Source organism: Protopterus annectens, chromosome 4.part0, assembly GCF_019279795.1.
Source record: "Protopterus annectens isolate FY-2018-M chromosome 4.part0, PAN1.0, whole genome shotgun sequence".
NCBI classification, from domain to species: Eukaryota; Metazoa; Chordata; order Ceratodontiformes; family Protopteridae; genus Protopterus; species Protopterus annectens.
In genome coordinates this window covers 882,337,383-882,361,255 of record NC_056733.1, presented here as the reverse complement: position 1 = coordinate 882,361,255, position 23,873 = coordinate 882,337,383, and the positions used below count along the sequence as shown (strand labels likewise).

The window sequence follows — 23,873 nt, the reverse complement described above, 5'->3', positions numbered from 1 at the left end:
AGAAGCACAATGCATGGCATTCCTCACAGTTTCCATTAATATGGCACCAAGGGTGCCAGACAAGCTATAAAGACAATACTCATTAAAGAAAATGGTTACACCATACCACTCTCAAACAACTTAAAATTAAGCCGACAGCAGCAAGATGTACTTTACACTTACTAACCTGTCACTGTAACAGCTTCTAGTATGTTCTGGTGCTGGACAGAGAGACCCAGAGGCACCATAGTGATTGTAGAGGCTGGTTCTGTCACAACAGACACTGGGTTAACAACAACAGGATTTGCCTGGATAACACTGACAGGAGTGGACACAGGAACTGTGAGTAATGCTGTGGCTGGGTCTTTGTACTCTGACAGGTCAATCCTTTTCCCCAGGCTAGGTTGTGGGGGCTCGCACGTCGTTTGGTATTGGTACATGGCCAGCAAGCTTTCTCCCAAACATTTCCAGCTGTGGAGTAAGAGACCGAGAATTATTTTAAGTAAGTCACATGTTTCTGTAGACATTTCTATTAAAGCACAACCTCATATTTCATGAAAGAGCTTGACAGAATGCTGATACAGGTAAGTAAACACAGGGACTTGGTCAATTTAGGAAAAACAACGTCTACCTGTAAAGAGCCAAATAAGAAGTATTTGTCAGTAACAGAAGCACCACAATTCAAGTGAGACATAGGTAACATAGGGTCTAACCTGTAAAGAGAAGACAGACAACCACAGAAGACTGGTCTTCTTTGACAGAAGGCTCACAAGACCTCCCTTTGTTGTGTGAGCACTCACAGGGCACCTCTTTCCTTTATGGCTCGAAGTAAAACCCAGAAAAGCTATCAAATAAAATACAGCGATGCCAATCTGGAGACCATGTAAAATGCTGTTCCCCTGCAGGTTGGCTGGACATAACAGAAATGGGGACTGCATTTTTCAAAGCCACTTCAACACTAGCAGATATTATCAGTGCAGTCTGCCTCAAACATGGAGTCAGATGGTTCGAGTGCCTACTGACAAGACTAAGACGTACTTCAGGACAACCTACATTTACAAACACTAAAACAGACACTGCCATCAGGACTTGATTCCATCCTGCATAAGTACGCCCCTCTAAGGAAAACACCACCCAGTATCCCACAAGAAAAGTTGACCATTATGGGATACAGCCCACCCACAACTTCCTCATCCTGCCTTTGCAATCTTTGTACCCAGCACTCATACTTTTCTTGGTGGAACACTTTTTGACAGAACACTAGGCAGTGTCAAGCAAGTTCCATTACACTTACTTAATCTGCATAATCACTATCCATCCCACACAAGGTGGTTTGCAACATTTTTTTTCCAATAGTGCAAGGGCCATAAAGCCTTACTGTAGATGCATATCCACTTCATAGCACATGCTACATTTCTATTGCAAGTCTGCAGCAACCCCCCCAATTCATTCCACGTCGCATTCCCTGTCGCACACTTATTCTCATACTTATGCTGTTTAATCCCCTCGGCATTACACTCCAATATCTGAATCACCCCACTCCACCACCTTAATGAGGCAAGTGGAGATTTTCCATTCATTTTCTATATGGTATTTGGTGTAGTTCCTGCATCATTTTGATGTCCACACGACTCTCCAATCCTCTCATCGATACCACTCTAAATATACCTGTTCCAGAAGACAATATAAAGCTCTACACAAGGTGGTGCAGAATGATGTCAACAGTGATGCAACAGTACTTCACTTTCTGTAGGACCACAGTGCCTTTTCCCACTCCCTGACCATCTTTACTGCATTGTACAGGACTGTCTTCAAGTGCAAAAATTGCTCATCGTCCTGCTTTTGTACATCTCAATTTGATTTTTCTGCCCCAACAATTTTAGCTTCCTCTCTCCTGATCAGCCATGCCAGATCCTCTACTGACAACACCTTACCTTCTAAACAGGACAAAGATGTGTAAATTACCATCTGCAAAAATGCATGCATCTTGTGCACTACATATCAGATCATTCACAGTGATGGGGTAAACAGAGTTTCATGCCACCCCCCACACAAATACCAAGCACAACTTACTGCCCCCCACATGTACGCTTCTGCACATTTCTTACCATGTATACATTACTAAATCTAGTCTCGAAAAGGTCAAAATATGGAACAACTTACTTTATTTTGAAAACACTCCTACAAATTTTGAGAGACTACAATTAAGTATCACTTCATTACTCACTATAATGGCTGCTCAGAGACTTTTATGAAGATCTTCCCACTATATATACTCACTCAACATCTGAACTTGTATAATGCTTAGAATTCAAGAAACAGTTATTTTTATTCAATTAATAAATGATGCCAAAAAAGGTCATGTAGTCAGTAGTCAGAGCTTTTCACTGCTTGCAATTCGCTAAGAACCACACACATTCACTCTGTTTCACAGCAGCTACACTTGAAAATGGTCATTCCTAGGGCCTCCAACAGCTAATTAACTTGGAGGATTTATTCAGTCTGGCCACATAAAGTAGAGTTGTGTACACTTACCATAAATGTAGATGCTCCAGTGTATTCACTGTTACAGTCATCACACTTGGGTTATCCTGCCAAGGGTAGCCCTCAGACGGCCCAAATACAGTACAGTTTTGTACCCACCATAAATGTAGATGTTCGAGTGTGGGTCTACTTCTAAAGACCGAACCAACGATTCCCCGACACAGAAATCACCGATGCCAGAAAACCGACAACACACAAACCCGACGAAACACGAACACCATAACACCGACACACGGAACGTAAACAACACACTACACTACATAGCATACACACTAGCCCTGACCCAAACCCTAACCCTAAGGTCCGACACTATCGCACACTTCACCTACCTGCACCCTAACCCTAACTCATTTACCCACCCTACCCAAGCTCCAACACTAACGCACACTTCACCTACCTGCACCCTAACCCTAACTCACTTACCTGACCACTCCTACCTCGTCACTGTCGCACACTTACCGGGTCGCGATCACACATTACCCTTGTCGGTCTTTCCGCTGTTGGCGAATCACCCTGTCGGTATAATGCACTGTCGGTTATCTGGCGTCGGTGATTTCTGCGTCGGGGGATCGGCGGTTCGGTCTTTAGAAGGGGACCCGCGAGTGTATACACTGCTGCAGTCATTACACTTGGGTTATCCTGCTGTCAGGCGGTTCCCCAGTCGGCCTGAGTTCCAAAGTATTGGTCCGGCGTCGGTTGCTATCGCCTCCCTGATGTCAGTGCGACAGGGGTATATAAGATGCAGCCGACGCCATTTTCTTCAGTTTTTCTTGCCCCAGATGTCAGGTGCCTCTAAATAGGTAGGCAATTCCAATTGCTAATAAAACCTACATAAGAAAAGCAAAAAAACAACTTACAGCTACCAGCAAATACCCCCCATAGGTAGCAAGGGTAGAAGACATAGGTACGTACCAGCCAGTAAGAGGGGAAGGAGGGAGGGTAACCTGGACTGCAGCAGTGTATACACTCGATCTACATTTATGGTAGGTACAAAACTGTACTATGTTCATCGTGCTACACTGCTGCAGTCATTACACTTGGATTGAATCCCAAAGCTGAGGAAGGGTGGCTGGTTCTATAAGGCATTAGGGCTGGCTATAAGGCCCTGCAGCACTGCAGTGGCGAATCCAGCTCTGGATTTAGAGTATAGAGACACATGGTAATGCTTGGTGAAGGTATGTACAGAACTCCAAGTTGCTGCTTCCAAAATATCCTTGGTAGGTACTCCCCTGAGGTAGGCAGCTGAAGTGGCTGTTGCCCTAGTGGAGTGAGATCTAATGCTGCTAGGTACAGGTTTTCCATGGTATGTGTAGCAGAAACGTATACAATGTCCTATCCATTTTGAAATAGACTGTTTTGAAATGGATTTTCCCTGTGCTCCTGCAGCATATGCTACCAATAATTGCTCAGATTTTCTGAAAGCTATGGTTTTGTCCAAGTAGAAGCGTAACTGCCTGTGAATGTCCAAAGAGTGCAGTAGTCTCTGCCCTTTATTCCGTGGTTTAGGATAAAAAGTTGGCAGGTGAATAGTTTGGTTTAGAGCCACACTGGATATCACCTTTGGCATAAAAGTAGGGTTAGTTCTTAAAGACACCCTGTCCTGGTGGAAAATGAGGAAAGGTTCCACTGCCATTAGTGCCTGTAATTCTGAAACTCTCCATGCTGATGTTATTGCCAGGAGCAGAGCAGTTTTCCAAGAGATATATTTTAATTCTGCTGTGTTGGCTGGCTCAAAAGGAGGTAAAGTTAGCTTCTCCAAAACAAAGTTGAGGTCCAAAGTTGGAGTAGGTGCTCTACGGGGCGGTCTTAAGTTTTTAGCCCCTCTGAGGTACTGTTTTAACAGAGGATTAGAGAAAATTGGTGGATCCGTGTTGTAATGAGCAGAGATGGCAGAGGCATGGCTCTTGATGGATGAGAAGGAGAGGCCTTTGTCCAGCATCTCAGTTAAGTATTGTAGTATCTGAGGAATGTTTTGGACAAGAGGGTCAAGGCTGTGAGCTTCGTTCCAGGCACATAATATCTTCCATTTATCCAAATAGGCTTTCCTGGTACTAGGCCTTCTGGCCTCCAGAATGACATCCATAACAGCTTTGGTTAGAGGCATTGCTTGCTTGACTAAGGAATCTTTCATGCAGCTAGGTTTAAGGTCTTTAGCTGGCTGTGTAGTATTTGTTTGTTGTGCTGAGTCAGCAGATGTGGGATTTGAGGCAAAATCCAGGGTGGTTCTTGTGCTAAGCTCCTTAAAATTGGGTACCAGTGCTGGCGTGGCCAGTCTGGTGCAATCAGGATCATCTTTGGCTCTTCCTGCCTGGCTTTTATGAGTACCTTTGGCAGGAGAGGTAGTGGTGGGAAAGCGTATACTTGTAGGTTCTCCCAGCTGAATGAGAGGGCATCCACTTTCCATGCTTGTGGATGGTAACTCCTTGTGCAGAATTTTTGTAGCTGGCAGTTTTATTGGGGATGCAAACAGATCTATGTCCGGTCCCCACCATTTCTGTGTTATCATTCTGAATATTTGTGGATTCAACCCCTATTCGTGGGGATCCATGATGTTTCTGCTCAAGTCGTCTGCCAGTGTGTTTTTCTCCCCTGGCAGGAATTATGCTTGCAGATGAACTTGAAGGTTTATAGCTGTGTTCCACAAGGTCATAGCTTGTCTGCATAGGGGGTAGGAGTGAGTGCCCCCTTGCTTGTTTATGCACCACATAACTGTGGTGTTGTCTGTCTTTAGTAATAGTTGTCCTGGATGCAGCAGGTCCTTGAAGCTATAAGTGCATTTTGTACAGCTAGCATCTCTTTTTGATTGATGTGAAGATGCCTTTGTTCTGCGGGCCACGTGCCCTGAATACATTTGCCTGCCATGTGTGCTCCTCAGGCGTAATCCGATGCATCTGTTGTCAGTGTTTGCCTGGCTGTGGGTTGTGTAAAAGGCTGCCCCTTGTTGAGGTGACAAGCTTGAGCCCACCACAAACTCCTGTTGAAGGCAAGGGATTAGTGGTATAACTGTTTCCAAACTTTGACAGTGTTGAGACCATACATTCTTTAGGTACCATTGTAGTTTCTTCATATGCAGACTGGCATATGGAATCAGTAGTATGCAGGATGCCATGTAACCCAAGGCCTGCAGAATTTTTCTTGCAAGGAGGTGGGTCCTTGTTTGTCTGACGTGAGATAAGCCATCTGGGCCGCTGTGTTCAAGCTGGCACCCAGGAATATAATCTCTTATGAGGGCAATAGTTTTGATTTCTTTTTGTTTACTGTGTACCCCAGGCAACTTAATAACTTTTTTACAAACGCCAGATGCTTTAAAAGAATGTCCTTGCTCTCTGCTTGAATCAGGCAGTCATCCAGGTACGGATAAATTTGAATTCCTTTCTGTCTGCAAAATGCAATTACTGGTGCCAGGCACTTTGTGAAGACCCTGGGTGCAGTAGATAAGCCAAAGAGCAGTGCAGAGAATTGGTAGTGCATTGAACCAGCTATGAATCTGAGGTATCTTCTGCAGCAGGTATGCCTCTTTGAGGTCCAAAGTCACGAGCCAAGCTTTCTTGCCCAGCATGGGAAGAAGCTGCTGTAATGTCAACATTTTGAATTTCGGAACATCCAGGTAAGTGTTTAGAGATGAAAGATCCAGAATGGGCCTCCAGGCTTTGTCCTTTCTGGGTACCAGAAAGAGTCTTGAGTAAAATCCTTGTCCTTGCTCCTGTGATGGTACCTTTTGAATAGCTCTCATATCCATGAGTGCTGTAATTTGTTTTTGAGCCTCTGCCCATTGATTTGGTGGCAGATTTGGCATTCCTTTTAACCTTGGCAGAGTGTGAATGTGGAGCCTGTAACCTTGAAATACAATGTTGAGAACCCATTTGTCTTTGGTGATCATTTGCCAATTGTGGTAAAAGAGTGCCAGTTTTCCTCCCAAGGGGGCTGCCAAGAAGGATTTGTTTGGTAGCTGTAGTGGGAAGTCATTGGAGCTGCTTTTTATATGGTTGGGGCCTGTCTTCCCTTTCTTTCTGGCCTGATGCAACCCATTGTCGAGGCCTGTAAGGACCTTGTGTTTGACCTCTACCTCTTGGACGTCTGTATCTTCCCCTTTGAGGTCTGTCTGTAATTGGAAAGAACCAATTTTTAGTTGGCCAGTTTCTGCTAAATCTAGGAGGCTGAACCTGTAAGAAATCCTTCACCGTTTGCATAGATTTTTCCTTATCCTCCATTTTCTTTAATACCTCTTCTGCCTTAACTCCAAATAACACATCCTGCTGCAAAGGTGCATCCAGTAATTTTGCTTTAACATGATCTGGTAACGTATGTTCTTTTAACCAAGCATGTCTTCTAATGACAGAGCCTGTAACTGCAGCTCTGCAGGAGGCCTCTAGAGAATCAAAACCACATTGCAAACTATGCTTTCCCATTTGTTCAGCTGCATGCAATAAATCCTGCATTTCTTTAAAATTATCAGGATCTGATTCTGGAAGCATTTTTTTGTTTTAACTGAGACAATTAAAATTGCTGATATTTTAGCATGTGAAACTGGCAATTTAAGGCTCTCATTGCTAAAGATGCAGACGTACATACTTTCTTTCCCCATCTGTCTAATGCTCTGGAATCTCTGTCAGAGGGAACTGGATTCTTGGCTGATGAGGCCTTATCTCCTTTAGGTCCCAGAGAAATAGTTTCAGGGTCAGCTACAGGGCTTTAAACAGAAATTTATGCGAGTCAGAGACTCTGTAGTATCTGGCAGGTTTAACAGGGGCTGGAGGTAAGGAATCAGGATTTAAGCTGGATTCAGAATACACATCATCCACAATATCTAACACTGGCGGAATAGCAAGGGGTCTGTGTTGAGGTAATAAAAGGAAGTCTCTGAGCCTCTTCTTGGATTCTGAGTAATCCTGGCATTCCCAGTGGAAATGCTCCCTCATGGTATGTAGGGTTTCCCCAAAGGAGTAGTCCTCAGGCGGTGAGGCTGATGGAATAGATTCCTCAGCATCAGAATCCTCATAAGGGGGTAAAGAGTATCCTACATCTGAGGATGAATCAGAAGAGATGGACACCTGGTCGGATGAGTCATAGTCTGTATCCTGTCTAGGCCTTTTATCAGGAGGGGGATGGGACCCCCTGATCAGAGTGATTAGGTCTTCGGCCATTTTGAGCATTTGTTTCTTAGGCATGGAGGCCTGTCCTGGAGAATGCTGTATTTGTTTCTTTGATTTTAAAGGAGGCTTAGACTTAGCTGAGGGTTTAATGCATAACTGAGCAGGTCTGAAGACACCCTCTGTAGCTGTGGGTTGCGCAGCTACTCCGGGTCCCTCTGAAAGGTTAGACTCGGTAGGCTGAAGAACTAGTGCATGCGAAGGCCCAGACATCTCCACGTGGGAGTCAGAGGCGGCTTGTGTTTCTACAGAAGCAGTAGTCAGGGGCTGCGAAGGCGCCTCACTGAAAACTGGAGAACCAGCGACTGGCCTAGAAGAGGCTTCATCGTCAGTTTTGGGTCTTGGATGCCTATCCTTGTCTTTGCGCTTTTTGTGTATTCCGGTTGTCGGAAGTTCCGACGGCATGGTATAATTGAATTTTCTATCAAAATAATGTCAGGCAAAATCAAACAGACGTTTAATAGTGCGCTTGTTAAACCTAACACAAAACTGACAGCCAGTGACGTCGTGGTCAGGGCCTAGGCATGGGATACAATAGGAATGGAAATCCTTATGAGGTATTTGCTTCCCAAAAGAAATATAGTTATTAACTTTAACTGACATCGGTCTGAGGCAAGAAAAAGTTTCCCCAACGGGGTACTTAGCTTTGTAGAAGACTTCGGTTCTGGATTCGGAATGAAAATCTCAGGAGACGGACGAATGGCACTTGCGAACTGCTTTTTCTTTGGGCACCGCGTGGCAAGAAAGACTAAAGAAAATGGCGTCGGCTGCATCTTATATACCCCTGTCGCACTGACGTCAGGGAGGAGGCGACAGCAGCCGACGCCGGACCAAGACTTTGGAACTCAGGCCGACTGGGGAACCGTCTGACGGCAGGATAACCCAAGTGTAATGACTGCAGCAGTGTAACACGATGAACATTGGAGGCTTAGTATTTCTGCGTCAGTTGCTGTTACTTCAGGACTGGCGTCAGGTCGTCAGGGGTATAAAAAAGTACAGTTGTGTACACTTACCATAAATGTAGATGTTCAAGTGTATTCACTGTTGCAGTCATCACTTTTGGGTTATCTTGCAGTAGCCCTCAGTCGGCCTGATTATCAAAGTCTTGGGTCCTGCTTCGGTTGCTGTCTCTTCTTCCGTGACATCAGGGGTATAAAACATGCAGCTGACGCCATTACATCAGTTTTTCTTGCCCCAGATGTCAGGTGGCCCCCTAATGGGAAGCAATTAAAAAAAAAAAAAAAAAAATATATATATATATATATATATATATATATATATATATATACTTATATATATATATATATATATACACACACACACACACACACACACACACACACACACACATATATATGTATAAGGATATACCTCCAACAAAAAAGCAAATACACCAAAAAGGCTTTTAAGCATAGTAAAGTAGAGTAGAGGTACAGCCAAAAGAAGTCAGGGGGCTGGAGGGAGGGTAACCAGGACTGCAAACAGTGAATACACTTGAACATCTACATTTATGCTAAGTGTACACAACTATACTATGTTCTTCATGTTTTTCTGTTGCAGTCATTACATTTGGGTAGATTCCCAAAGCTAAGGATGGGAGAAGGAATTTAGATAGCATTAGGACTAGCTATTAGGCCCTGCAAGACTGCAGTGGCAAAGCCAGCTCTGGATTTAGTGAAAAATTGGTAAATGTACAGAACTCCAGGTAGCAGCTTCTAGGATGTCCCTGGTAGGGACACCTCTGAGAAAGGCTGTAGAGGTAGATGCAGCCCTGGCTGAATGGGGTCTAATCCCCTGTGGGATAGGTTTTCCATGGTGCTTATAGCAGAAATAAATGCAACAGCCTATCCATTTAGAAATGGTTTGCTTTGAAATAGCCTTCTTCTCTACCCCTGCAGCAAATGCGACCAGCAGTTGGTCAGATTTCCTTTGAGGTTTAGTCCTGTCCAAATAAAAATCTAAGTTGTCTGTGCACATCTAAGGAGTGCAGCATCAATTCTCCTTTGTTCTGTGAATTAGAAAAGAAGGTTGGCAAATGAATGGACTGATTAAGAGCCACACTGGATACCACCTTGGGCATGAAGGAGGGATTGGTCCTGAGGGACATCCTGTCCGCATGAAAGATGATGAAAGGCTCCACTGCCATAAGGGCCTGTAATTCAGACACCCTTCTTGCTGAAGTGATTGCTAAAAGGAAGGCTGTTTTCCAAGAAAGGAATTTTAACTCTTCACTTGCAGCTGACTCAAAAGGAGGAAGAGTGAGTTTTTCCAAAACAAAGTTAAGGTCCCAGACTGGAGTTGGGTCTCTCCTGGGTGGTCTTAAGTTTCTGGCCCCTCTGAGGAACTGCTTGAGCAGTGGATGAGAGAAGAGGGGTGGTTCGGTGTTGTAAGGAGCTGAAATGGCTGAGGCGTAAATTTTGATGGAGGAAAAAAAAGCCCTTGTGAAGCAGCTCAGTTAAGTATTGAAGAATCTGAGGTAAATTGGGCGCTGCTCTCCCATCCCTTGAGTTTGGTTCCAGGCACAGAATCTTTTCCATTTTTCAGCATAAGATTTTCTAGTACTAGGCCTCCTTGCCTCCAAAATGACATCCAGCACTTGCTTACTGAGGGACGGTAACGGAGAGATTAGGTAATTAGCCAGGCTGCCAGGTTCAGGGTTTGAAGCCGAGGGTGCAGAATCTGGCTCTCCTGCTGTGACAGCAGGGTAGGGGTCTGAGGCAGGTGCCATGGAGCCAGCAGTGACAAACTGCGCAAGAGGGGGTACCAGTGCTGGTGTGACCAGTCTGGTGCAATCAGTATCATCCTTGGTTTGTCCTGTTTGATTTTTAGTAGTACTTTGGGAGAGCAGACGCAGAGGAGGAAAGGCATAAACTAATAGACTTTTCCAGCTCAAGGACAGAGCATCCACTTTCCAAGCTTGTTTGTGGGGAGACCTTGTGCAGAATTTGTCCAATTGGTAGTTCTGGGGGGGGAGGCAAACAAGTCTATATCTGGGCTCCCCCATTTTCTACTTGGTTTGTCTGCCAGTGTATTTAGTTTTCCTGGCAAGAATGGAGTCTGTAGATGCACTTGGTAGCTCAAGGCTGTGTTCCACAGAGCCACAGCTAGTCTGCAGAGGGGGTAAGAATGAGTACCCCCTGGCTTATGTACCACATAACAGTGGTGTTGTCCGTCTTTACCATTAATTGTCCTGGAAGAATGTGGTCCTTGAAGGCTGTCAGAGCATTCTGTACAGCTAACATTTCTTTTTGATTGATATGCAGGTGCATTTGACTTGGGTTCCATTTGCCCTGAATGCACTTCCCTCCCAGGTGAGCCCCCCATGCATAGTCTGATGCGTCTGTTAGGGTTTGGGCAGCAGGTGGGTAGAGTGAATGGTAGTCCCTTGTTTTGGTGGCATGCCTCTGCCCACCAAAGGAACTCTAACCGTAGGCAAGGTATGATAGGAATCATTGCTTCTAGATCCTGAGAATGTTGACACCCACAGGCGTTTTAGATACCATTGTAGTCTCCTCATAAGCAGTCTTGCATATGGAATTAGAAGAATGCAGGAGGCCATGAACCCAAAGGCTTGCAATATTTGCCTTGCAGATAGCAGGGTTTTTGTGGCCATTAGTTGGAAGTAAGTTGTCAAATGAATCTGTTTCCCTGGCGTGAGGAAAGCCATCTGGGAAGTTGTGTTCAAGCTTGCTCCCAGGAATATAATTTGTTGAAAGGGTAGCAGATGTGATTTCTTTTCATTTATGGTGTACCCCAAACAAGTTAGCACCTTTAGTACAAATGCCAGATGATTCAAAAGTATGTCCTGGCTTTCTGCCTGAATTAGACAATCGTCCAGGTATGAGTATATTTGGATATTTCTTTGCCTGCAAAATGCAATGACTGGAGCTAGGCACTTTGTGAATGCCCTGGGCACAGTAGATAAGCCAAAGGGTAGAGCAGAGAACTGATAGTGCATGTAGCCTGCTTTGAAGCGTAGTTATCTTCTGCAAGATTCCCTGATTGGGATGTGCAGGTAGGCTTCCTATAAATCCAGTGTTGCCAACCAGGCATCTTTGCCTAGCATAGGAAGTAACTAGTAAAGAGTTAGCATCTTAAATTTTGGAATCACCAAAAAGGTATTTAAGATAGAAAGGTCCAGGATAGGACGCCAGGAGTTGTCTTTTCTGGGTACCAGGAAAAGTCTTGAGTAGAAACCTTGTCCCTTTTCCTCTTCTGTACAGTTTGAATAGCCTTTATGTTTACGAGAGAGAGAGTACTTGCTTTTGAGCCTCTGCCCACTGATTTGGGGGTAGATCTGGCCAACCGTTTGGGGTTGGTAACGTGTGGAAGTGAAATCTGTATCCTTGGGAAACTATATTTAAAACCCATTTGTCCTGGGTAATGAGTTCCCAGTTTTCTGTCTGCAAAGCAATCTTTCCCCCTAAAGGAGCAGTCAGTTGAGAAGTGCTTTGAAAATTTAAAGGTAAATCATTGAGATAGTTTACCATGGGGGGGAGTCTTACTACTCCCTGATTTGGAAGTGGGAGCCCCCCACTGCTTAGTCCTGTGCATACCCTGGGAATGAAGTCTGGGAGTTCTGCTGGTTCTGGGTTTGGACTGAGAAGGCCTGGAAGAGGCAGGAAAAGACCAATTCTTAGAGGGCCAATGCCTACTAAATCTTGGAGGCTGGACTTGTAGGAAATCTTTAACAGTTTGGATAGATTTAGCTTTTTTTCCTCCATCTTTTTAAGAACAACTTCTGCTTTGTTGCCAAACAGGCGGTCCTGATTTAAGGGAGCATCCAGCAATTTAGCTTTAACATGATCTGGCAAAGATTGCTCCTTAAGCCGAGCATGCCTTCTAAGTACAGACCCAGTGACAGCAGCCCTGCAAGATGCCACTAGTGAATCAAAACCATATTGCAAAGTATGCTTTCCAACCTGTTCAGCAGAATGTATTAAACCCTGTAAATAAGCAGCAAAGAACAAACGTAATGGTGTAGGTAAACTGTTCCTCCAATAAACCAAGCATACAAAAAACAAAAATAATGGAGGTAACAGAACACAGCTTCTAAAATCCAAGGTTCTTTATTTTCAATAACAAAGAGGTGAGCGTTTGTCTGATGAAGCGGCTTTGGCTGCGAAAGCGCTCACCTATTTGTTATTGAAAATAAAGAACCTTGGATTTTAGAAGCTGTGTTCTGTTAAATCCTGTAAATCCTTATTTTCAGCACAGTCAGGAATCAACATCATTTTCTGTTTAAGCAATCCAGTAATATGCTGCTGATACTTTAACATATGAAACTGGAAGTTTCAGGCCCTAATGGCCAAAGTTGCAGAAGTGTATACTTTCTTACCCCATCTATCCAGCACCCTGGAATCTCTATCAGAGGGGGTAGGATTTTTGGCAGTAGTAGCTTTAATGCCCTTGGGTCCCTGTGAAATGGTCTCAGGATCCGCAGTAGAATTTTTAAGAAGGAACTTGTGAGAGTCAGGAACCCTGTAATATCTATCAGGTTTTCTGGGAGCAGGAGGTAGAGAGTCAGGGGCCAAGCTAGATTCCGAAAAGGAATCATCATCAATGTCTAGTACAGGAGGGATAGCTAAAGGCCTTTGTTGGGGCAGGAGTAAGAAATCCCTAAGCCTCTTTTTAGAATCAGAGTAATCCTGGCTTTTCCAGTGAAAGTGCTCCCTAAGAGTATGCAGGGTTTCACCAAAACAGAAATCCTCTGGGGCAGAGGAAATATAGTCCTCTGCATCAGAATCCTTATAGGTAGATAAGGATAAAACCTGGTCATCAGAGGAAACAGAAATTTCAGAATTCTGGTCAGAAGTACCATAAGCAAATTCAGTCCTAGGTCTCTTAGAGGGGGAAGGTTGGCTTCCCTTGATTAAAGTAATAAGGTCTTCAGCCATTCTTACCATTTGTTTTTTAGGCATAGAGGCCTGACCATGCGGTCTGGGTGGTTTTCTAGGCATGGTTCGAGTTTTAGGCCTTGAAGAAGAAGATGGCGTCAGTTTAATATGCAAGTCAGTAGTCCTGAATGCACCCTCAGGAGCCGGTGCCTGCACAGCGGCTCTGGACCCATCCAAGGTAGAGACATCCGCAGGTTCCACAGTTGAAGCATCTTGCGGCATACTGGACTCCGAATGGGTATCAGTAGAGGCCTGCGAATCTGAAGTAGTGGGTATCAGGGGCTGTGAAAGTGCCTCACTAAGTACTGGCGAACTGGCAACTGGCTTAGGAGAAGCATCATCGGCAGTTTTGGACCTAGACGGCCTGTCTCTGTCTTTATCTTTGTGTTTTTTCGGAATGTTGGTAGTCGGATGGCTTACCGAGGACATATCTGGATAATTGAACCAAGTACCAAAATATTTAGAAGTGTAAATATACCGACAACGAATAGTTTGTTGCTTAAATAAGGCACAAAACCAACAGCGAGGTACGTCATGGTCAGGGCTTAGGCAAGGAATACAGTACGAATGAAAATCTTTGTGAAGTATTTGCTTTCCACAAGAAATACAATTACTGACTTTTACTGACATCGGTTTAGAGCAAGAAAAAGTTTCCACAACGGGGTACTTAGCTTTAATTGAAGACTTCAGTTCTGAAACTCAAAAAAGAAAATTTCAGGAGTCGGCCGACCGGCACTTGCGAACTGCTTCTGCTTCGGGCACTGCATAGCAAGAAAGACTGATGTAATGGCATCGGCTGCATGCTTTATACCAGACTACCTGATGTCACGGAAGATGAGACAGCAACCGACGCAGGACCCAAGACTTTGATAATCAGGCCGACTGAGGGCTACTGCAAGCAAATAACCCAGATGTGATGACTGCAACAGTGAAACACGAAGAACATCCTCCAGTTTAATGTCAACTTGAATTTTTAACAATTGACGTTAAGGACCTGTACTCATCAATCCCTGAATATGGAAGGTATTGAATGGGTAAGCCTATTGATGCACAGTTTAGGGGCACCTGGGTCTGAAATAGGACTAGTGGAGGAATTGTTGGACATTATTTTGTCCAACAATTTTATCACCTTTGATAAGTGCTATATACAAAAAATAGGTGTAGCAATGGGCTCCCCGTGTGGAGCCAGTTTTGCCAACCTGGTGATGGCATACTGGGAAAGGGAGTTTGTAAGAAAAGTTCCTCACATTGCAAGGCAGATACATTTTTATACACGATTTCTGGATGACATCTTTATATTAATTGAAGGGGATAAAAATAATGCCATCCAGTTAGTGTCATATTTGAACAATACATGTTTTTTGAAGTTTTCTTACACTTTCAATACGGACAGAATAGCTTACCTGGACATTGATTTAAAGAAGGATTTGAAATGCAACTCCTATACAGCTAGCATATTCAGAAAGGACACTTATTCTAATGCGTTCCTGCATTTTAATAGCCGTCACCCTCTGCCACAGACACGATCAGTGGTGAAGGGGCAGCTTGTGAGGGTAGCTCGTATGGTCTCAAATGAGGAAGATTTTTTAATAGAGTGTGAGAAACTTAGAGAAATGTTCTCTAAGAGAGGATACCACGAAAGACTGGTACAGGACCGAACTGTGGAAGTGGTAAAATAAAAGAGGGGTTTTACCGACCTATTTTAGGGATGGAGGACATGCTCCAATCAATTTAATCAGAAAGGCATGGCAATGCAAGAGACCCAACAGGCCCGTCTGCCTTTATTATTTCATACCGCTTGAACAGGTATTCTATAATGAACATCATAAGTAAGAATTGGGACCTAATTCGGTCTGATAGTGTTCTATATGGTAAAACTACAAGGGCCACCTAAAACAGTTTTTAGAAAAGGAAAAAACCTAAAGAATCTGTTGGAAGGAAATAAAGGAAAAGTATTCTTTGTTAATACTAAAGAAATGTGTAAATGTCAGATGTGCCCTTATTGTCCCTACAGTGATACAGGTCAGAACTTTTCTATACGTGGGCAGGATTACAGTACTAAATGCAAATTCAACTGTAACTCCAAGGGTGTGGTTTACCTAGCTTAATGTAAATCATGTCCTGCGTTCTATATCGGTAAAACCGACAGGAAACTTAGGGAAAGGGTGTACGAACACCTTTATGGTATTAGGAAGTGTAAACTAGAAAATGCCTTAGCCAGACATGTAGGTGAATATCCGAACCACTCATATGGTTTTCGAGTAACAGACAGTTTTGCAGAAGACGGGAGAGGCGGACCGATTGCAAATTGTCCTGGAAACTAAGAACGCATGCCTGTCATGCCCCTGGTTTGAATGAAATTTATTCAATAGCTTGTATATTGAAATTGAAGAGCCTTTCAAGATAATTTATTCATGAAGTCACAAATCTAAACATGCATTCTAGAGGGTACATATAAAGTTTTGTAGAATCCCCCCCCCCCCCCCCCCTTTTCCCTTGCCTTTCCTCAGCCCTGCTTATTCATTCATTATTCATCATTTCTGAATGCACATTATCAGGCAATTTAGGACTAGTGCTGTTTTATAAACTTCAGGAAATGTACTTCAGACAGGTTTGTTAGATAAGATTTGCTAGATACTTAAATTTATTTAAATACTGCACACTTCAAGCAAATAGTTGTAACAATTTTGGTAGAGGTGATTTATGTATTAATGTCTTGAATTATTTATGTATTAAGGTATGTTTTAACTAATAGACTTCGTAGAAGTGAAACATTTTAAGTATGTATTCTTAACTATGCATTTTAGACAAGTATTTATTCTAAATATAAATTCATAATTTTTTAACTATGATTTTCAACTATGTATTTTAAACAAGTATTTATTTTAAACATAAACAAATTCATAACACTTGACAAACTTATAAAATTGATTTAATTATTGCACAATGCAAGTGCATGCATTTCAGCAAGAGCCTACATATTTTTAATGTAAGCAACACACACAGCACATTATTCAGGAGCTTCATTTATTGAAATCTAAGTAACAGTGAAGTGTTAACTTAATTGATGTATCATTTACCAATTACTAATCAAGCAGCACAGTTTACTTGTGTAATTAACTGAAGGGAAGTTGAGACTGGAACAGGTTTTATATCACAGTGTGATGTAACTGTATGTGGTCTGAAAAGCACTCAACAGAAATAAAGTGTAGTAGGTTTTTACAACTGGATTGTGCTTTTTATTTTACAACAGTGGAACATTTTATAGCTGGAATACTTGGTTTTCCTTTGGATTACTTCTGGACAGTGCCTGGTTTGTGAAGGGGTCTGTCCGTTTTGGAGATCCGCATGTAGTTTTGCCATTAAATTATTAGACTCACTACAAATGCCAAAGTAAAATGCTGCATTACCTGGGAGCACTGTTTTAGTTTCACCTCAAGTGCATACTTCATTTTCCTACTACCACTCTCAAAAATTCATGAAAACCAGGCTTCTTACAAACTTGGGTAATTTCTTCACTTGCACCACTACCCACCTACCTCGTTTACCCTCCCCTGTCTTGCTTCCATCCCCTGCTTGAATATCAGGCAGTTTCAAAGTACACTTTGCTTTGTTCTCATCATGGAAACAAACTAGAAGGGATCATGAAAGCACCCTTTTGGCCTTTTTTTTGGGGGGGGGGGGTGCACAGACTATTCCTGAGGAATTACATGGTCATCAGTTTACATCTTTTCCAAGCACCACCAGACACTGCTTCCAGAGCTAGAGTGGGGTTTGCAGCTCCAGAAACCATTTTAATTCGTCCTTGATAATGGTGATCAGGAGCAGAGTGTCATTCAGTGGATGCCTCTGTTGTTCCCACAAGCTACTCATACAAATGGATTCATAGGTTCACAGGCAAATACTAGGCTACTGGCTCTTGTAGACCATTTTAAGCCTAGAAAATTTCCCTTTGTGAGAATCAAACCCTGTATACCTTTTGTCTCGGACTCCCCCTACTATCACCATGGAACAGGTTCTCAATGCTCTCTTTAAGGCCAAGATAACTGCATTGATGGGCCCAAACAATATGCCACACTGCCTTCTAAACAGCATGAAACACAACCTATCAGGCCCTCTGGGATCACTATTTAACCACATCCTCCAAACCACCTCACAAATGGAGTGCAGCAAGTCATCCCTCTGCACAAAAGGCAGGCCATCTACAGACCCTAGAAACTATGGGCCCACAAGTCTCACTAATTTCAAATGCAAAGTCATGGAAAGAATTATCATGGAAATACTCAATAATGGCACAGGTAATCTCATGACACTGAACTCAGTCTAGCCTGGCTTTGTCAAGGACAGGTCAAGCCTACTCAACCTGATGGACTTCTTTGAAAAAGTCACCAAAGCAATGGACAACGGCAAAACAGTTCACACTGCCTACCTTGACCAGGCCAAGACATATGATATAATACTCCCTTCAGGCATTGTTGACAAACTAATGAGGCTAGGTATAAACCCTTATGGCACCCAGTGGACAGACAGCTAAATCGCATCTACAAAGAGTCCAGTCACAAACAGATTGTTTCTGGGACTGCTCCTTTTTAGCATCTACTTCTCTCAAATCAAGGCCAACAGCAAGGGCTCCTGGCTGACCAAATTTGCAGACAATTACAAATTAGGAGCAGTCATATAATTCCCCCACCGACACAAACATTCTCCAGGAAGGGCTGACACAAGCAAATAATTTGTGTTAGCGTCTTGGGCTAAAATTAAATGCCCAGAAATGCATAATAGTAGCTTTGGGGATGTCTGCACCCCTGGTAACTATTATATTGCTAATATACCCCTAAGAATCGAACCAACAGTCAGTGACTTGGGAACACAGACAGTAATTTAGCATCTGACCATCATGTGCCCACAATAGTGAGGAAATCACTATGTTGTGCAACCTATAAACAAAGGTATATAATCTAGGTCCAAGGTGGTCACTGTTCCACTGTATTCAGCATTCATCAGTCCCGTCACTGAGTACAAGGCTCTATCTGGTATGCAGCTAAAACAGCACATCAAACAACTGGAACGTCCACAGAAGATCCTCACTAGAAGAATACAGGGTACAAATACTATGTCTTGCACAAACCATCTCAAGGCCTATCCTTATATTCGCTCTTCTAAAGGGTGTTGAGGGAAGATCTACGTTTGGCATACAAGTCATTGTCTGACCCCACATTGATGGACCTCCTGTATATCTGCAGAACAAACAGTGCCAGAATTACCTAGTCTAAAAACTTAAACCTTGCCTGTGATGTAAACAGGACCTGCTGCAGAGACAGGCATGTATCCCTTAGAGTACCCCTTCCCTGGAACTGGCCTCACATCCATGTGAAGCTAGTCTTCCTCAACCTAATTCAAGTGTAGCTTGGACAACTGGATGGGAAACAGGAAATTCACCCCGGTTTAGTACCTCTATCTGTTATGAACACAGGCAGCCTGTAAATGGTTCATCTCCCAATTCCCTGCTTACATTTATCAAGGGTACCAGAACCTGTCAAGAGATCTGGGATGCATGGCTAAGCTTAAAGAGGCCCCAGTGGTCATTAGCTTAATACACACCTATAAACAACTTAACTATAATGCCAACTCCCAGCACCCATGTTCATAACCTTCCTGGTCAGCAGAGCTACGAGGACAGACTGTGACATGTAGCCCAAATCTCCAAAGGGCTCCCATATGATTGCTCAGCTCCCTATTGAAATGGCACTCATAATATGAAGTGTTGACACTCTTGGGGAAAAAAAAAAGGACTGAAAATATAAGCAAAAAGCAAATATCACTGTTCTTCTTTAAACCTGATTTTGCAGGGAGGGCAAGCCCAACCCGCACACCCCTCCCATACCCCCTGAACTTGTAGAGACCAACTCAGAGATCGCCATACCTTAAAGAAAAGGAAATATGAGAAATGGCCATCTCAGACTTACTAAATCTAAGAGCATTTTTTCAGATACTCCGTTTCAACATTAACTGACAGCTCTCTTCAACCGAAAGTTCAAGAGGAATCAAGTGCAGGACTTTGTCTTGAGGCAAAACCACTTGTTCTGCTCGGTAACCATCAATGCTTCTAGGAAGTTGTTTGTGCCCTCCCAGATGAAAGGTTTGACTTGAGGAAGTTTAGGGAAACCTCAGGCTAAGAAAGACAATAGACGTAGTACCTTGTGGCACTCTGCATTTCTCCACTAAGGATGCCTGCATGTAGCAGTCATGCAAGATAAAATACAGACTCATGAGTCCTGAGGTGTGCATACATCGGGGCTAAAGATTTGGGAGATGCTGTACAAAATTAAACAGAAAGGCTACTACTGTCTATGGTCCTACAGGGAATGGTATGTTACATCCCACCCATCTTGCCCCTCCAGAGGCTCCTGGAGGATCGGATTGGGTCCTAATCCTGCATTAGGGTTTCTGCTCAGAAAAAGCCTCTACTTTCCTAATCATGGGCAAACTCAATTAACAGGGAGAAGGGCACTGTGGGTAAAAGCTTAGCTCGAGAGTTTTTTGGCTGGCACGAGTTTGTTATAAGGCTGACTTGGTTCCGAGGATGGAACAGACACCCATCAGTAATGAATGAATGAAGATGAACAATGCAGATGGAACATTACGGTAAGAACATTAACTTCTTTATTTGATGATGTTCATCTTCATTCATTCCTTACTGATGGGACGGAGTCCCTAGTTACTTTATGTCCTGGGAGACCCTTATGGAAGATTGTTCCTGAGTATGGTTGAACCAAAGGAACCACTTCCCCTGGAGACTGGATCCAATTTATAATGAGTAATAAAGGTATGAAGGGTAGACCAGGTTGCAGCTGCACAGATATCATCCACTGAAGCCCTTGAATGAAAAGCAACAGAAGTCACCACTGACCTGGTTGAGTGCACTTTGACCTTGCACGGTAGAGGAATTTTATTATGTTGATAGATGACGGATAAACAGTTTCTCAACCACTTTGATAAGGTCACTTTAGAGACAGGGTCCCCCAATTTCGGACCTGAGAAAGACTCAAACAACTGGTCTGATTTATGTACCAGTTTTGTTCTGTGCAGATAAATCATAATTGTCTATGTACATCTAGCAAATGAAGGCAGCATTCCCCTTTATTTGAGTAGTTAGGAAAAAAGACAGGTAGGTCAATTGTCTGGTTAACTGTCAATTCTGAAATAACTTTTGGAAGGAAGGTGGGGTTTGTCTGGAGTGACACACTGTCCCTATGAAAGACTATGTAAGGGCGCTTGATGCATAAGGCATGAAGCTCGGATATGCATCTTGCTGAGGTGATGGCTACTAAAAATAGTGACTTCCAGGATAAGAACTTCATATCACAAGAGTTTGTAGGCTCGAAAGGTGGTTGTGTCAGGGATTGCAGTACTACTGTTAAACTCCAAGGGTCAATCGGTTCTTTGAAAGGTGGTCTGATGTGCGATACCTCTTAAAAAGGTTTTACAGAGATGATGGGAGATTAAGGATGAATCTTGGAAACCATTATGGAAGTTTGAGATTGCAACTAAATGAACTCGACTTGTGGAGGCTGCCACTCCTGACTGGAGAAGATCTGACAGATGATCCAAAATCACAGTAACAGGAGTTGAGCAAGGATCCAGTTTTCTTTGTCGGGAATAAATAAGGAATCTCTTCCACTTACTGAGACAGATTTTTCTGGTGGATGGTTTATGTGAAGCCAGAAGGATATGACGTACTGGGGAGGTAAGGTTACTCTGCCTGGCTATTAACGGAAGTGGAGAAACCAAGCTGTCAGCTTGAGAGTGGGAAGGTTGGGGTGAGTCGATCCTTGAGGACATGAGATCAATTCTGGAGCTGGATCCAGACTTGAGGGCTGGTGTACTAGGTGAGGCCAAAGGAAGGAAAACCAAATTTGTCGTGGTCAGTAAGGGGCAATGAGGATTACCTTGCTTCTCAGATGAAGGGCCTTCTTTAGAAATAGGGGAATAAGGGGGAAGGCAAATAGAAGTCCCGTGGTCCAATTGTGTATCAGAGCATCCCTTGGGGATTCCCCCTGTGGGGGGATTGGAGCAAAGTAGCTGCTGCATTTGTGGTTTGCTGGGGAGGTGAAAAGATTGCAGCAGGGCTGGCCCCAGCGACTTGAAGATTTTCACTGCCACGACTGGATTGAGGGACCACTCGTGAGGCAGTAGGATACATCTGCTCAGCTCGTCTGCAATCACACTGGAAATCCAGGGAATATGCGTTGCTATTAGAAAGAGGTCAGAAGCTATTGCCCATTGCCAAATTCTCATGGCCTCTCGACGTAACGGATAGAACTTGGTCCCTCCTTGTTTGTTGGATGTACCAGACTACTGACATTGTCAGACTGTATAGCAATTGTTCCTGACAGAAGGGCAGATTTAAATGCTTGCAACGCCAGAAGCACTGCCCTCAGTTCTAGGACATTGATATGCAGATTGGCCTCTATGTCTGACCAAGTGCCTTGGACAGTCTTCCCCTGGAAAAGCCCCCCCCCCCCAACCTATCAGGGAAGCATCCATGGTCACTGTGGCCCTGAGTTGAGGTGGGGAAAAAGGGCAACTCCATAACTCCTCATCTGGCTTCATCCACCACATTAAATCTTGTTTGTATAGTTGATTTATGCAGATTTGAAAGGAGGTAGGATGGTGCAAGGGATACCACTGCATCAGTAGGAGCCTTTGGAGAAGTCGCATGTGTAGTTTTGCTAAGGGAGTTATTGTAATTGATGCTGCCATCGAGTCCAGGAGTTGAAGAACCGCCCGAGCTGAGACTTGGTTTTGACAGAGTATCACCCGGATTTGGGATCTTATCCTGTGTAATCTGTGATATGGGAGACAGACCAGGCAAGCGCGTGTATTGAAAATTGCTCCTATAAATTCCAATGTTTGAGAGGGAGTCAGGTTGCATTTCCCCAATTTATCGAGATTCCCAGAAATTCTGTCAGTGTGAGAGTGTAGTTTAGAGCCATCTCCAGTAGACACTTGGTGAGGGCAGTGAGGAGCCAATCGTCTAAATATGGAATCAACCGAAATCCTTGAAGTCTCAAGTGAGCTGTTACCACTGCCAGGCACTTGGTGAATGCTCTGGGGGCTATAGAAAGTTTAAACGGCAGTGTGCAGAATTGGAAGTGATTGGCTCCTAGCCGGAATCAAAGGAATTTTCTGTGTTTGTCCATTCGTATGTGGTAATACGCATCCTGAAGATCTACTGAGCACATCCAATCATCTTTCTCCAGAAACGGAAGGATAGACTGAACAGTGACCTCCAGAATTTTTCCTGTTTGACAAATTTGTTTAGGATGCTGAGATCCAAAATTGGTCTCTAGTCCCCTGTCTTTTTTGGCACTAAAAAGAATCTCGAGTAGAATCCTGATCCTACTTGGTCTGGTGGGACTGTTTGGATGACTCTTTTTTGAAGCAGGTTTTGTATTTCTTGACCTGCTGCTTCCCTTTGACTAGGTGGAACATCGGGAATTCGTCTTGATGACTTTGGGTAAAGGTTGAATGGGTATGTGGTAACCTCTGGCTATGATCTTCTGCACCCAAGAATCTGTGGTTATTGTTTGCCAGGCAGGAAGGTGTAGAGAGAACCCGACTGCTTCCAGAGGAAAGCAACCAGGCCACTCTTCAGGAGTGCTGATAGGGCTGCCCAGAGAAGGACTCTCTGGTCTCCTGGTTATGCGGACTCCCTCTGCCTCTTTAGGGGAGTCTTCCGGATGAGTTACCCCCTCTGCCCTGGGAAGTAAACTCGCCACGTGTGTCGTGGAAAGGACCTTGAGATTTCTTTTCTTTTGCCACATTTTTCCACTCCTCTGATTCCTACAGTAAGGTCATTGAGGAGTGGAAAAACATATGCCCACGGGAGACAGGGTCTTGCCATCCTTTTCACACCTGGCCAACATGTTTTTTACATTTGGGCCAAAAACAGAAGAAGCTTCCACTGGAGCGCTAAGAAAGGAAGATTTAAAAGGGTCTGCAAAGTCACAAAGGCACATCCAGGCGAGACGTCTCATGACCACGCCTGAACCCGCCGCTCTAGCCACTCCTTCCGTACTGTGAGAAATCAAATACATGGAGGAGTTGGATATGGATTCCAGGGTTGCAAGCTGTGAGTCAACTTTGTCACGTACCATGTCAGAAACTGCTCCTGCTAAAGTTTCAGAGAGCTCTGAGACTAGGTCTCTCTGAAGCCTAGTGAAGTGTGCCAGATGGTTGAAAAACCTAATGGCAAAGGTCGATTGAGGCAAAACTCGCTTCCCTAACCTGTCCACCGCCC

General features: G+C 43.8%; 1 protein-coding gene across 4 annotated transcripts in view; it reads right to left on the bottom strand.

Moving 5' to 3' along the window:
- The window catches only part of CABIN1 (calcineurin binding protein 1), a 4,301,447-nt gene that overhangs the window by 3,588,313 nt on the left and 689,261 nt on the right, over positions 1-23,873 (bottom strand). For all 4 annotated transcript variants that reach the window (XM_044068841.1, XM_044068840.1, XM_044068839.1 and 1 more), the window contains one exon: positions 167-450. In XM_044068841.1, coding sequence (XP_043924776.1) covers positions 167-450 — 284 coding nt within the window. The remainder of the gene's footprint in view (positions 1-166; positions 451-23,873) is intronic.